The following is a 16,378-nucleotide window of genomic DNA, read 5'->3' as shown; positions in this document are numbered from 1 at the left end:
TGCTTGCCTGTTGGTGTAAATGTTGTGAGGCTTAACACTGTTTAATTTTACAGACATTTGTGCAGAGTTTGTAACTTATTTTTTGTTATTAATTTCCTCCTCCCCTCTCCCATTTTGTAGGTACGGTCCTGGTACAGCAGTTAATGTCGGTGTTTATAAGTGAACACAGCAACTTATTTCCCAAAGAAGGCGAAGAGATTCAAGGCAGACAGGACGGGTGCAATAATAACAATGAAATACCAAAGAAACCCTTTGTTCCGTTTCCTCCGCCTCTAAATAAAGAGAACAAGAAGCCAGCGGTCGAACCTTTATGTCAGTGCTCCTGGGATAACTCGGAGTCGCCCAAAAGGGGAAGTGGTGAGAACGGGGGCTCTCCCACTACACTGAACGGGGGCAACAAGTCGAGCAGCAGCCCCAGGACCAGCCTCAGCAAAGTGGATGTCAACAGAAGCCCGCCCATCATGGTGAAAAAGAATCCAGCTTATTCTAAAGGCAGCGGTATAGTCACAAATGGGTCCTTCAGCAGCCCTGCAGAAACCCAGGAGAAAGTACAGACATTGCCCAATGGCAGTTTGCAAGCAAGGCGAAATTCCTCACTAAAAGGAACAGGGACTAAGATGGGCACTGGCAGCATGCAGAATGGGGGAGTGAGAATGGGCATCTCCAGCACCGACATGATGAGTTCCTCTTTAAACAATCGAATTGCAGGGTGGATGCCCAATGGGTATATCACACTGAGGGACAATAAGCCCAAGGACACAATAAACAGCGAATCCATGCAGCACAACAGACTCTCCACCTATGACAATGTTCAGCAACAATTTTCTCTTTCAAACTCGGAGGACAAGCAGAGTGTGGACAGTGCCACCTGGTCTACCTCTTCCTGTGAAATCTCCTTGATGGAGCATTCAAACTCCTGCCGTTCCTCCACAACTACCTGCCCAGACCAGGACATTTACGCAGCAAATTATGAAGACCCGGTTTCAGAGGGACCAGCACATGAGACGTCCCTTCGGACTGACTCGGAGAACAAATATGAGCGGAGTAGTGGAGGTGGCTGCAGTAGCCGTGCTACAAACAGCAGTGATAACAGTGACACATTTGTCTCCAACACTTCCACTGGCAATCACAGTGCCTTGCACAGTCTTGTAACAAGCCTGAAGCAAGAAGTAACGAAACAAAAGATTGAGTATGAAGCAAGAGTAAAAAGGTACGTGTCTGTTCTCTAGATACAGGTGTACTTTAAAGCTGGTACTTCAACCTCTGCTTTCACATTTGAAGTAGCAACTACTATTAACAGAGAGGTTACCTTAACCTCTCTCTATTTTTAGCTCCCCGTTTTAGTGTAAAATAAAAGTTGTTTCCGAATGTCCACCAGAAATTTCTTTCAGCTGGAAGTATTTGTGTTGTGTGAGGGGGAGGATTGAACCAGCCACAGCACCCTCAATAGGTGAATATTATTGTCTAGGCTCGCACATAAAGAATAATAATCACTTGGGCAAGTTACCAAAAGGCAACTGATGCTGCAGCAAGGTGCCAATGTCAGGATAGGAGAGGTGAGAATTGGTAGAAAAGGCAGAAGATAAAAAGAAAGTGATTTATCTGAAACATGACCATCAGCCAAACATGAAAAGCCACCTGTCGCACCTCATCCACAAGTATCTTTGGAAAGGAGCAGCTTGTAATCGTTGCTTAAGTTAGTTCATGTCCATGTTGTGGATTGTTATATTTGAGCCTTTACTAATAAGTGCGATCAATTGCAGAAAGGGAACATCACACCCCAGAGCCGGCCTTTTAACAACAAGAATATGTCTATAGGTTGAGGGATAGTAAATAGGACTAGGGTTACTAGCTTCAAAAAGACATCCCAAAGAATCTATGAACTTACAGGTCAGTTAAAGTTCCATGTCGGCAAGCTACTAAAGTCTATAATAATTGGTGCAATTATGAGGTACTTGGAGAAATATCAATCTATTAGGGCTAGACCATGTGGATTTCGAGAAGGTAGATCATGAATAGCCAATCTGACAAAATTCTTTGAAGAAATATGTCATTGTGGTGAAGTTAGCAGGAGGAAACAGTGAGATAGTGGGAGGACAGTGAGAGGTTAGTGGAGGTCACAGTCTGGTCAACGGGATGTCACGGTGAGGTTAGCGGGAGGTCACAGTGAGGTTCGCAGGAGGTCACAGTGAGGTTAGCGAGAGGGCAGAGCAAAGTTAGCGGGAGGTCACAGAGATGGTTGGCGGGAGGTCATAGTGAGGTTCGCAGGAGGTCACAGTGAGGTTAGCGGGTGGGCAGAGCAAAGTTAGCGGGAGGTCACAGAGATGGTTGGCGGGAGGTCATAGTGAGGTTCGCAGGAGGTCACAGTGAGGTTAGCGGGAGGGCAGAGCAAAGTTAGCGGGAGGTCACAGAGCTGGTTGGCGGGAGGTCATAGTGAGGTTCGCAGGAGGTCACAGTGAGACTAGTGGGAGGTCACAGTGAGGTTAAGGGCAGGACAGAGCAAAGTTAGCGGGAGGTCACAGAGATGGTTGGTGGGAGGTCATAGTGAGGTTAGCAGGAGGTCACAGTGAGGTTAGCGGGAAGACAGTGAGGTTAACGGGAGGTCACAGTGAGGTTAGTAGGTCACAGTGAGGTTAGGGGGAGGACAGAGCGAGGTTAACGGGAGGTCACAGAGATGGTTGGTGGGAAGTCATAGTGAGGTTAGCAGGAGGTCACTGAGGTTAGCGGGAGGACAGCGAGGTTAATGGGAGGTCACAGTGAGGTTAGCGGGAGGTCAGAGCGAGGTTAGCAGGAGGACAGCGAGATTAGCAGGAGGACAGCGAGATTAGCGGCAGGTCACAGTGAGGTTAGAGGCACGACAGAGCAAAGTTAGCAGGAGGTCACAGAGATGGTTGGTGGGAGGCCATAGTGAGGTTAGCAGGAGGTCACAGTGAGGTTAGCGGGAGGACAGCGAGGTTAACGGGAGGTCATAGTGAGGTTAGCGGGAGGACAGAGCGAGGTTAGCGGGAGGTCACAGTGAGGCTAGCGGGTCACAGTGAGGTTAGCAAAAGGTCGCAGTGCAGTTAGCAAGAGGTCACCGTGCAGTTAGCGGGAGGTCACAGTGAGGTTAGCGGGAGGTCACAGTGAGGTTAGCAGGAGGTCACAGTGAGACTAGCGGGAGGTCACAGTGAGGTTAGAGGCACGACAGAGCGAAGTTAGCAGGAGGTCACAGAGATGGTTGGTGGGAGGCCATAGTGAGGTTAGCAGGAGGTCACAGTGAGGTTAGCGGGAGGACAGCGAGGTTAACGGGAGGTCATAGTGAGGTTAGCGGGAGGACAGAGCGAGGTTAGCGGGAGGTCACAGTGAGGCTAGCGGGTCACAGTGAGGTTAGCAAAAGGTCGCAGTGCAGTTAGCAAGAGGTCACCGTGCAGTTAGCGGGAGGTCACAGTGAGGTTAGCGGGAGGTCACAGTGAGGTTAGCAGGAGGTCACAGTGAGGTTAGCGGGAAGACAGTGAGGTTAACGGGAGGTCACAGTGAGGTTAGTAGGTCACAGTGAGGTTAGGGGGAGGACAGAGCGAGGTTAACGGGAGGTCACAGAGATGGTTGGTGGGAAGTCATAGTGAGGTTAGCAGGAGGTCACTGAGGTTAGCGGGAGGACAGCGAGGTTAACGGGAGGTCATAGTGAGGTTAGCGGGAGGTCAGAGCGAGGTTAGCGGGAGGTCACAGTGAGGTTAGCAGGAGGACAGAGCGAGGTTAGCGGGAGGTCACAGTGAGGCTAGCGGGTCACAGTGAGGTTAGCAAAAGGTCGCAGTGCAGTTAGCAAGAGGTCACCGTGCAGTTAGTGAGGTTAGCGGGAGGTCACAGTGCAATTTTCAGAAGGTCACAGCGAGGTTCGCGGGAAGTCAGTGCGATTTTCAGGAGTCAGTGCAATTAGCAGTGAGTCTGCAGTTGGAGTATTTCAAGAAACTTTGGGCACTCCATCATAGCAAGGGTATTCATTCACATGTTCCCAGATTTCAGGGGTTACAATTATGAGAGACTTGGTAAAGTAGGGTTGTTTCCACCGAAGATGAGAAGGTGATAACTTGAAAGAGATTTTCAAGATTACAGAGGGTTCTAATCAGGTTAATTATGAGTGGTTGCTTTTGGTTGACAAAAAAGTAATGGGGGGCACAAAATTTCGATGATCACAAAATAATTAAAGGGACAGTGAGAAAAAATGCCTTTATGGGAAGTGAACGAACGGTGGAATTCTCCAGCACAAATGGAATTGGACAGTAGATGATGTGGTGACGTGCATAAGCAATCATGTGTATAATATTAGTTACAGCCTCCAACCAGCAAGTGGCAGTAGAGAACAACCACGTGACACTGTTACCTCAGGGAGTCTGGAGATAGTCTTCTTAGTGGATAGTCACAATTTGTAGTCGCTCTTAGATTATTTATAATAGATAGTAGTTTTGATATCATTTTTATGGTTATCTAACCCACATAATTGTTGAACAATAAAACTTTAGCTAGTCACGAACTAGACGTTCTCTTAATAAGTGCACTTATTCTGACCGGCCAAGCACCAGAAGCTAACAGGTGCAGAAAAGTGAATATTAAAGCAATATGGTTTGCAAACAGTCAGATTTGACCAGGGGGCTCCAAGTGAAATAAAAACACCAGTACAAACACGATAGGTGAATGACCTGTTTCTGTGATGTCTTATTCACTGTCAGATCTTTTCCTTCTTCTAAAGTCCGATTACTGAGGGCGGTCGGGTATATTTATTGCCACACGTGCCAGGGAGTGAAATTCGGGGGTTACTGAGGTGAACCATTGGCGCAATGATGAAACAGACGGAATTATGATGGCACCTGAAAATGCTCCGAGGAGAATTAATCCTTGTTGTCCCCTTTTCCCAGTATAAAAAGGACATTGAGGACCAGTTTTGGGGCACAATATCCTGTACCCAATTTGTAAGAGTGATCTGTCTTTCCGGGCATCCATACACACAAGGTAATGCCGAATGGAGCAGGCTGGGCTCCTGGTCTACTCTATTCTGCCCCATTGCCTCAAGGTGTCGTGAAACAGGCGTTAGATATATTCAAGAATGCTAATATTTCTATAATGCCTGAGTGACTGCTTTAAACAGTATTTAGTGCAGAACACCACAATGCCAAAATGGACTTCATGAACCACCATATTTTTTGTTTACTTACTCGTGTCACTTACAAGTTGAGCATTCACCACCCATCATAATTACCCTCGAGAAAGTAGTGGTGAGCTGCCTTCTTGAACTGTTCCAGGTCATGTGGTAAAAATGCACTCACAGGGTAGTTGACAGGTAAATTCCAGGATTTTGACCCGGTACAGTGTTGAAATAGCGATATAGTTCCAATTCAGGATGATGAATGACTTAGGGGGCGAACGTGCAGGTCGTAGTCTTCCTATACTCCTGTTGCCCTTGACCTTCAAGACAGGTTGGGAAGGCATTGTCGAAGGTTCAGTGAGTTGCTCCAGTATATCTCGTACATGGCACACATTGCTGTCACTGCACCTCGGTGGTGGAGGATCTGAACATTTAAGTTGGTGGATGGATTACATTGTTCCAGTTGGTGTCAAGCCTATTGAGGGTTTGTCAAGCTGCGCTCTTCCAGGCATCACTCTCCTGACCTGTGCCTTGTTAAGGAAGGCTTTCAAGAATCAAGAAATAAAGTCACTTGCAGAATCTGACCTGCTCTTGTAGACATTGTATTTTGTGGCTGGACCAGGTAAGTTTCTGGCACTTGTGCACTATGGTAGGACGAATAGAGACATAGCCTATTTTCTAAATGGGAAAAGAGTTTGGAAATCTGAAGCACAAGGGAATTAGGAGTCCTAGTTCAGGGGTCCGCTTAAGATTAATATGCAGCTTCAGTTGGCAGTGAGGAAGGCAAATACAATGTTACCATTCATTTTGAGAGGGCTAGAGCAGGGATATACTGCTGAGGCTGTATAGGGCTTTGGTCAGACCCCATTTGGAGTATTGTGAGCATTTCTGGGCCCTGTATCTAAGGAAGGATGTGCTGGCCTTGAAGAGGGCCCAGAGGAGGTTCATAAGAATGATCCCCAGAACGAAAGGTGTGTCATATGAGGAGCGGTTGAAGACTCTGGGCCTGTACTCCATGAAAAAGGGGGGGATCTTATTGAAAGTTACAGAATACTGAGTGGCCTAGATAGAGTGGTCGTGGTTAAGATGGTTCCAGTGGTTGGAGAAATAGAACCCGAAGGCACAGCTTCAGAGGGCAATCCTTTAAAACAGAGATGAGGAGGAATTTCATCAGCCAGAGGGTGGTGAATCTGTGAACTCATTGCTGCAGAAGGCTGTGGAAGCCAAATCACTGAGTGTCTTTAAGACAGAGATAGATAGATTCTTGATTAATAAGGGGATCAGGGGTTACAGGGCCCTTCGAGTTAGCTCTGCCTCATGTTAGAACAACAGCTCATATAGAACATTGTCCCATTTCCTCTCCCGCTGCCTCAATAACCGTGTGTGCTGTTGCTTATTAGGACTTATTTTTTCAAGAGGAATTACTTGGGTGAAAGTTGAAACCTGGGTCAGTGGTAGAGCTGAGGTGGGGAGGGATTCATTAACAGGGTGTGAAGAATTTAGCACATGTCCATTGTCACTGCAAAATGAATATCCAGCATTTGCAAATGTTGCCAACCCATAGATGCCCAAGGCCTGCCTGCTACAGGTGGGTAAATTAATGAACTCTACTGCCCATCTGAAACAGGGGCATGGCTGTTTAATGTCACAAATCAGAGATATACCTTGATCGTAGGGCCCCAATGACAAAGTGTAAGCAGGAATGTGCACTGCGCATGGTCCACATAGTTGTATCAAATGTTAGGAGGCTGAACCAGTAGTTCTTAAAGTGACCACAAGATAACCGAGGAAGTGTTGATTCTTTAATTTGTGTGCCCAGGAGAAGTAAATGATGTTTTGCACAAAAAAGGTTCAAACACAATGGGCGGGATTCTCCGATTGCCGACGCCGAAATTGTATTTGGTGATTGGCTGGAGAATCCGTTTTTACGCCGAAATTGGGACATTTTTCAGGGCCCTCGCCACCATCTGGCAGGCCGGGACCATGCGCAGCCGGTGCCATGTTGTACCACAGGTGGCCGCAATGCGCCTGCGCAGCCACGGACCCGGCAATTCTTCGTCCGTAAAGCCGGGGGCTTTACATGGCGCGGCTGTTAACCCACCCACCAGGTGGCGCATCGGTACAGGGGGCGATGCCGACTTTTTCATTGTAAAACTAGACATGCTCCGGACATAGACTCAAAATCGGAGAATCCAGCCCAATAAGTCCACTCATGGCATCGCTGCAAGCTCTAACCAAGTGAGATCCAATGTAGGCCACCTCAGCATAAAAGAGTGCCAATTTGCACTGTCCAACATCTGCTGATTTATAGCTAAAAACAGTTTGATGCCCACAGTTCCCTAACACGACTGAGCGAGTGGAGCACCTCTGTCAACATCATGCACAAGTCAAATTTCCTAACTTTAATAGGTTGTTTCTTCACAAGTGTCATCTTGAATCACGGCATCGGCCAGTTGAAGTAGGCATTAAGGGACACCATGTTAATTTAGTACTTGTAAGCCTTTATTGTTTTTTCTAACTATTTCCACATGCCTAGAAAGTTAGCCTTGCGTGAATTAAATAACCAGGTAGTACAAATCTGGAAACCAAAAACTAAAACCTATTTCAAAGCCTTGCAGTAAATAGCCTTTCGAGATGCAACAATCCAAACCACTTGACATATGCTGCTCTTGCTTTGTTGCTGTTTTCAATTGTACAAAATATAACAAATTGTATCCCACGCAGGACATACGGGGTGGGAATGATTATCTTCTCCGTGGCCCTTGCAGCTGACGAGCTCCCCCGCTGTCTATTAACCTCTGTATAAAAGGTCGGCCACACGGCACCGACCAGAATAGGAACCCAGGAGGGAACTTACTGGGCAGTGTCTGTTGGAAATAAAACTTTGTTTCTTTATTTTACTCGGTGTGGACTCCCGTGTCCTTATTAAATAAGTGATGAACTGAAAGCAGCAGCTTCTGTCTTGTTTTCTCATTACCATTTCCCAGCTGTACTGGTGCCAGAGGCTAGCTTCTGGGGAAATGAATATATCCAGATGTGCCTCACATTCCAGAATCGTAATGAGAAATTCAATAATCTTTAGCATTGCTCTGTGTGGAAGAATATGAATTTATATCTGACACAGACCACTTGGCAGCAAGTCATATCTTCTTGAGACTCTGAACCTGAATCATTGCAGGGTCTGAATTACCTCTGAACACCTCAGCATTGCTTTTTCATTTTTTAAAAAAAGGTCAACATCTAGGGGGCGGGATTCTCCGCGCTGAAATTGCGATCGGCGCGAGATCGGTCCGACTCCGGTCCCGCGATTCTTCGGTCCCCGGAAAATCACCACCAATCGCGCGCGGTCGAGGCGCCGCCGGTCGGGGGCCATTGAAAGAGGCCCCCGTGGCGATTCACCGAGTGCAGCTGGTCGAGTACCCGACAGCACGGCGCTCTCATGGTTCCACCCGTCGGGAACTCGTCCGCAGCTGGCCTGGTGGGGGCGGGGGAATCATTCACTGGGGGGGGGGTCCGCGGTGTGGGGCGGCCATGATGCGTGGGGTGGCCGAAGTGCAGGGCCTCGTATCGGCAGCCAGAGCTGCGTGGAGTACTCCGGTTCCCTGCTCGCCCCCTGCAAATCGGACAATCACCCTGGACTTTCTCCAGGTAAGTCCAGAGTGATTCGCGTGCGTTGTTTCGCGGGACATAGCCCCATTATTGGAGAATCCCGCCCATGGTTTCCATGGATGGCAGCTGAGCTTAATTTCCTGGAACTTTGATGCTTATTTGTTTTATGGTTGTGTTGACTACCTATGTGAAGCTCATACGCAGCAGCTGGAAAATGCAGTAGCACCTGAACATACTGATTTTATATGTGGCATGAAAGTCCAAAGATCAACAGTATGGTGTGTGTGTATAGCATAATCCTCCTTAACAAATACTAATTCCTTTTTGCTTCTTCAACATGATGTGAATGGCGTTCACGTCACCAGCCTGTGGAAGTGCGGCCCATCATTAACATACTGGTGGGAGAATTACAACCTGATTTTACGTTGGCAGGTTTCTGACTTTTGGTATAATGCTGGATTTTCCACTCGCCACTGCCACCATACCCACCACGGGCCGAGTGGGAGAATTCCACCCAATGTATCTGCTTGTCACTCACTAAAGAACACATGGGCCTAGATTCTCCCAAAAATGGGACTATGTTCTCACGCCGTCATAAAAAAGGTGGAGTTTTATTCCAGAAATTCCGAGAAACAAGTTGAGCTAATTCAGTGCCCTGCAGGCCCCCACACCTCTGGTTTTGAGTCCGCGCATGCGCACGTCGACGGCCTCCAGCGGCCACGCCGAACGTTATGTCAGACTCTCTGAGACTCTCTGAGAATCTAACCACATGGATCTAACCCTCTCCCCCCCCCCCCCCCCCCCCCCCCCCCCCCCGGCCAATAAGATCCCCCCCTCCGGTGTCTGATCCACCTACCCCTGACCAGGGCGGCCGCGGACTGAGTCCGCAGCCGCCAAGCGAGCATCACTACCAGCAATAGGTGGCTAGTTCCACACCGTCGGGCTCACTCAGAATCACTTCTAAAGAACATGGAGCGCCAGTACTTGAGCCGCTGGTGTAAATGTCAGATGAAGTGATGAGGCCTCTTCGTCAGTGCTCTCTCACCCTCCTGGGCTGCTGTGGCTGAGCAAGCAGCAGTTCTGTCTGCCACCTGGGGCTGGGCAGGCAGCAGTGTTCTCTGCCCTCCTGGGGTTGGGCAGGCAGCAGATCGCTCTGCCCTCCTGGGGCTCCTGGGTTTGGGCACGCAGCAATTCTCTCTGCCCTCCTGGGGTTGAGCAGGCAGCAGTTCTCTCTGCCCTCCTGGGGCTCCTGGGGTTGGACAGGCAGCAATTATCTCTGCCATCCTGGGGCTGGGCAGGCAGCAATTCTCTCTGCCCTCCTGGGTTTGGGCAGGCAGCAATTCTCTCTGCCCTCCTGGGGCTGGGCAGGCAGCAATTCTCTCTGCCCTCCTGGGGCTCCTGGGGCTGGGCAGGCAGCAATTCTCTCTGCCCTCCTGGGGCTCCTGGGGCTGGGCAGGCAGCAATTCTCTCTGCCCTCCTGGGGCTGGGCAGGCAGCAATTCTCTCTGCCATCCTGGGGCTGGGCAGGCAGCAATTCTCTCTGCCCTCCTGGGTTTGGGCAGGCAGCAATTCTCTCTGCCCTCCTGGGGCTGGACAGGCAGCAGTTCTCTTTGCCCTCCTGGGGCTGGACAGGCAGCAATTCTCTCTGCCCTCCTGGGGTTGGGCAGGCAGCAATTCTCTCTGCCCTCCTGGGGCTCCTGGGGTTGGGCAGGCAGCAATTCTCTCTGCCCTCCTGGGGCTGGGCAGGCAGCAATTCTCTCTGCCCTCCTGGGTTTGGGCAGGCAGCAGTTCTCTCTGCCCACCTGTGGCTGGGCAGGAAGCTGCTCTTTAATTCTGTAGCTGTCTGAAAGATGAAAATCAGAAGGGAATGGTTGGGTGAAGGAAGAGGAGTGAAGTGGAAAGCTAGATGTCCATGACCACACCATTTTCAACTTGCTTAGAATATAAGATGCATGGGGATGCAAGGAAGAAATGTCCTCACTTCCCCTACCCTCATATTGTTACATCTGTCTGGTCACTACTATTGAATACTAATGTCTGTATGCACTGCACATCACAAAGAACAAAGAACAGTGCAGAAGGAGGCCATTCGGCCTATCGAATCTGCACCGACCCACTTAAGTCCTCACTTCCATCCTATCCCCATAACCCAATAACCACTCCGAACCTTTTTGGTCACTAAGGGCAATTTAGCATGGCCAATCCATCTAACCCGCACGTCTTTGGACTGTGGGAGGAAACCGGAGCACCCGGAGGAAACCCACGCAGACATGGGGAGAACGTGCAGACTCCGCACAGCCAGTGACCCAGCGGGGAATCGAACCAGGGACCCTGGCGCTGTGAAGCCACATGCTATCCACTCGTGCTACCGTGCCACTCATGGAATTAAACTGATGTATTTTCCTGTATGTGCAGGAAAGCCTCCGACCGGTTAAAATCAACAAATAGTATCCATTCATTAGTCAAAAGCACCTCCAAGTATCAGCAGTACAGATAAGGTCAGCCTTCAGCATTACCGCCATCAGCCTCCTCACTGTCAGCTTCTATGTTCTCCAGTGATTATTCCAGGATTGATTTATTGTTACATGTACCGAAGTACAGTGAAAAGTATTTTTCTGCGGCCAAGGGAACATACACAGTACGTACATAGTACAATAATCGACAAAGTACATCGACAAATAGTGATTGGATACAGTGCGGAACAAGGGCCAAACAAAACAAATACTTGAGCAAGTGTTCTTACAGGGTACGGATCAGTTTGAAGGAAAGTCATTGAGCCTCATAGCTGTGGGGAAGAAGCTGTTCCTATGTGCCGGTCTTCAGACTTCTGTACATTCTGCCTGATGGAAGGATCTGGAAGAGGGCAAAGCCTGGGTGGGAGGGGTCTCTGACATTGCTGTCTGCCTTCCTGAGGCAGGGCAGTGGTAGACAGAATCAATGTGGGGGTGGCAAATGTGTGTGATGCTTTGGGCTGAGTTCACCACACTCTGCAGTTTCTTGCAATCTTGGGCTGAGCAGTTGCCATACCAGGCTTTGATGTAGCTGGATAGGATGCTCTCTATGGCACTTTGTAGAGGTTTGTGAGAGTTGATGCAGACATACCAAATGTCTTTAGCTTCCATAGGAAGTAGAGACGTTGTTGAGCTTTCTTGACTGTTGCATCAACGTGAGTGGACCAGGACAGACTGTTGGTGATGGTGACTCCCAGGAACTTAAAGCTATAGGTTGACGTGAAATCCAGATGCCCCATTACTGTACTGAGATTCCCCATTACTGTCTGGTTTCGGTAATAGCATCAGGCTATTTGTGAGCTTCACCTGGGCTGAAGTTCAATGTATGAGTGAGTTCTCAGCATGGTTTGTCAGCTAAGCATTGTGACTGTATTTTGGTTTGTTATCAGGTTGGAGAGCATGGACCGTGAGGCTTTTAATCATTTTGCGACACCTCCCTTTTGAGAATTTCCTCAATGCCTTGCAAAATGTTCATCTTGAATCCCTTGGATAGCACAAATGAGATTCCCCCAAGCATTTTCAATCAGCATAGACTGATGCTCAGAGAGAATATCGAAACCAATTCTCATTGCTTTTTATAGACATTACCATGAGCTTAAAAATTCCTTTCCAGGTGTGAAGCATTAAATGAAATCATTTCAAAATTGATCTTTTCAATCTCGTGTTCAGTGATCACTAAAACCAAGTGAAAACACAGTTATATTAATAACCAATAATCCTTAAAAGTGAATTCCAACACAAAGCTTGTTTTTAGAATATCCCTCACAATTCAGATGTCACCCTTCAAAGTAGTAAAACGAGAGAAAATAAACTCATGGAGACAGACATTGACAATTACCTGGCAATGTGGAAACTCCCTGGCCAAAAGGAAATTGAACTAAGATTGACATCAGGATCTATTCAGATTACTTCCTGATAGGAAGTGCCCGTGGAGTGACCTTGAAAGGACCCCAGCTAATCCTTAAGAAATGCTGTATAAGATTATCCTCTCCTGTCTCTCCCTCTTCCTGTCTTTATGTGCAAACACATTACAGAAACAACCACATTTTAATTTCCATAACCATTGAAATCAAACCGGATTGAATATCAGTTTGGTTTCTACAGCAGGCAGTCAATCCACCACATTAGCTTGTGGCAATCAGGGGAGTGGAGATTGACTGGTTCCCTTCTTTCCCAATCACTTATTAGACAGCAGGATTTTAAAAAGGATATGCATTCAGTCAATGTCTAACTATTTATGTGTTGTGGCTGCAAGTGTTATGGGCCAGAGTTTAGAGAACCCCAAAGTGTATCATGGAGTTCACCTGACCCACAACGTTTAATAGATTGTGGTATGGGGAGCACATGGCCCACTCGACAGGTGTGGTACAGCAGAAATGGAAAAGTATGTTTTAAAAGCAAAACAGTGTTTATTCTATGAACTCAAGTTAACCTTTTTAAAACATACAGTGAATATCTTAGCAACCATTAATTCAAATACAACCCCCAAAGAGTACAACACTAAGTAATGCTTATGGTGTCCTTTTAACATCCAGAAGGCTTACAAAAGAAATACCTTTTAACAGAAGCACATCAGGTTAAAGTCACTACTGAAAACATTTATAATTCTGAATTCACCAAATGATCAAGAGATAGTCTTTTCATGGCAGCGAGATCAACAGTACAGCTGCTGTGTCTGGCTTCAGCTCCCTCACTGAAAATGAAACGAAAACACACCCTGCAGCAAACAGACTAAAACGAAAGTAAAAATCTGACAGCCCAGCTCCACCCACTCTCTGACGTCACTGCAGTAGTAAACACCCATTTCTTAAAGGTACTCTCACCACAGATATTTATATACACGACCATTTATAAACACCCATTTCTTAAAGGTACTCTCACATGACACAAGAGACAAGCAAACGGGGTTCCATGCTTTTTTCAGAAAGTATTTACTCGGTTTATGAAAAATAATATAAGTGCCCCAACATTTACATGTATACTCACTCGAAATTCCCACATACACAGGGACAGCACGATGGCGCTGTGGTTAGCAATGCTGCCTCATGGCGCCGAGGTGCCAGGTTTGATCCCGGCTCTGGTTCACTGTCCGTGTGGAGTTTGCACATTTTCCACGTGTTTGCGTGTGTTTCACCCCCCACAGCCTAAAGATGTGCAAGGTAGGTAGATTGGCCACGCTAAATTTGTTCCTTAATTGGAAAAAATTAATTGGGTACTCTAAATATATTTTTTTTTAAAGAAATTCTCACAAACATGCCAATAAGTAACAGAGTGGGAGGATAGATTAAATGATTTTTTAAAAGTCCAATTAGGACTAAGATTATACACGTCTTGTAGGTTGATGGCTTGGGTGGATCTAGGCTTATCTCCATGGTTTTTCTGGTTCGGCATTGAGGTGATTAAAGGTACAGACACTGCTGGCTTGAGTTCTTTGAAATCTCTATCTGTGGCACCGGGGCAGTCAAACATTAGACAGGGTTTGAACTTGCAAGATGGAGAGAGATAGAGACCCATGCAAGGGTCTTTTCTACTTCTATCTCTGGTCTGGGGAAAACAGGTTCTTAACACAAAATGTGTTATCTGTCTTGCCACATGATCCTCCCTCTACAACTGAGCAGTGGCACAGATATGGCCATGGTTGGTGTATTCCAGCTGGATGGTTTCAACTTGAGTAGATTATGGCTGGTGTGAATTCCTTTCTTCACCCAATTTATTGCCTGAGATGATTACATCTAATGTCTAGTCCTTAGTCAGGTGATGGAATGTTCTGACATTCATAACGAGATTTACTTCTAGATAGAAAGGTGAATTCCAACAGCATCCCATATAGTTTACTGCCATGATCCTATCTATCCATCATGTATGCCATTTTGGTGTAAACAGATGTGTCTTTTTTAAATAACATCCATGAACGTGAATGTGGTCAACTTTCAATCTAATTGTTGCATCTATCAAAATGAACATGAGTGTTTGATCATTTCCCCATCGTTCTTATTCATTTCTTCTTCCACTTTGCAGTTTGGAACAGAAAAACGTTGAGCTGGAGTCAGAGGTAATGACACTCCACGAGGAACTGGACCAGGAGAGGAAGAAATATACCATGGTGGAAATAAAGATGAGAAATACAGAGCGTGCACGGGAGGATGCCGAGAAACGAAATGAAATGTTGCAAAAAGAGATGGAGCAATTTTTCTCGACGTTTGGCGATCTGACTGTGGAGACAAGAAGACCAGATAGAAGTAATACTATCTGGATACAGTAAAGATCCAGAAAAATCTGGACAATGGATAGGGGGGGGGGGGAGAAAAGCCAGGTGACTGGTCACCTGACTGGTGTTAGCACTCATTGAAATTCAAAACCTTGAAGGAAAAAAAATCATTTCAACTGTACTTGCCAGTATTTTAATTGTATACTTACCATGTTATTCTGACCTATAAGCTCCATGTAATTATATAACTGTTAAGTGTTACAGCTGGTTGTGTACATAGCTTAAATGAAAACAAAATCAATGGCACCTATCAGAAAATGTATGTCATACTGAAAAGGAAACTTTTAACAAAAGCCTTGTATTTAAACTGCTAAAGTTAATATTATTGTGTTGCAATCTAGCTTTTTATCAAGGCTTTTTAACTTGCACTTAACAAGCTATTTTTTAGCATTGTGGTATAGTTGGCCTGTTTTGTAATTTTATTTTGTGACCCCTTTCTCTCTGGGGACAAGAGAATACCGAACAATTCGAAGGTTATGGAATGGGCAATGGAATATATAAAGCTAAAATATTGCCTAGCGTGACGATGTTTCATGTGGCATTCCCATACCAGCCTCCCCGAACAGGCGCCGGAATGTGGCGACTAGGGGCTTTTCACAGTAACTTCATTTGAAGCCTACTTGTGACAATCAGCGATTTTCATTTCATTTTCATTTTCATTTTACTTGTTCATGACCAAAAAAGTGTACATATTTTATAAAAAAGTATAACAAATGAATGACCTAAACCTTTTCTTAAGTGTACTGCTTTATTCCAGTGTGTAATTTAACATGCCACGCAAGCATTCTGAGTGTGTAGACAGGTTACATATACCCTTAATGCCAGTACATGGGATTGTAAGGTAAAGTCACCATAATCCTAGATCACCATAGGCTGCTTTCCCCTTTGAGGGGGAGGGCTGACTGGTGGTGATTTAACCTGAGGGTCACCACACCTCAGGCAAGGGGCACGGTTGAGAAGGCGCGTCCTTAATGAATAACCTCAGCCAGTATGGGGATTGAACCCGCGCTGTTGGCCTCGCTCTGCATCACAAACCAGCTGTCCAACAAACTGAGCTAAATTTTCTAAATGGCGCCGCAATCCCTAGACCCCCCACCATGATTCAGGACCCCCCCAACACCGCAACTCCCCAATAAGGGGGTCATCGAGCCCCCCCGTACCCCACATGATAAGGCAGGGCCCACCAGGTCTGATCCCTGGTCCAGGCATGATGCAATCTGGGCACCTTGGCATTGCCAGCCTGACACCTTGGCAGTGCTCCCGCCAGCCTGGCAGTACCACCTGGTGACGCAGCCACGTCTACTCCATGAGGCGAGAGGCGATGATGGGGACCCTAGCCCTCCTGCCCATGCACACCCTTGTCCCCAGCTGGTCT

At 46.9% G+C, this 16,378-nt stretch overlaps 1 protein-coding gene across 7 annotated transcripts in view; it reads left to right on the top strand.

The window, feature by feature from the left end:
• The window catches only part of arhgap24 (Rho GTPase activating protein 24), a 1,044,996-nt gene extending 1,029,266 nt beyond the window's left edge, over positions 1–15,730 (top strand). For all 7 annotated transcript variants that reach the window (XM_038791764.1, XM_038791766.1, XM_038791765.1 and 4 more), the window contains 2 exons: positions 121–1,210; positions 14,754–15,730. In XM_038791764.1, the coding sequence (XP_038647692.1) occupies positions 121–1,210; positions 14,754–14,997 (1,334 nt within the window). In that variant the 3' untranslated portion in view covers positions 14,998–15,730. The remainder of the gene's footprint in view (positions 1–120; positions 1,211–14,753) is intronic.
• Positions 15,731–16,378: the final 648 nt, after the last annotated feature.

Source organism: Scyliorhinus canicula, chromosome 3 (genome assembly GCF_902713615.1).
Source record: "Scyliorhinus canicula chromosome 3, sScyCan1.1, whole genome shotgun sequence".
NCBI classification, from domain to species: Eukaryota; Metazoa; Chordata; class Chondrichthyes; order Carcharhiniformes; family Scyliorhinidae; genus Scyliorhinus; species Scyliorhinus canicula.
The sequence above is the reverse complement of the archived record's forward strand: the minus strand, read 5'-3'. Positions and strand labels throughout refer to the sequence as shown.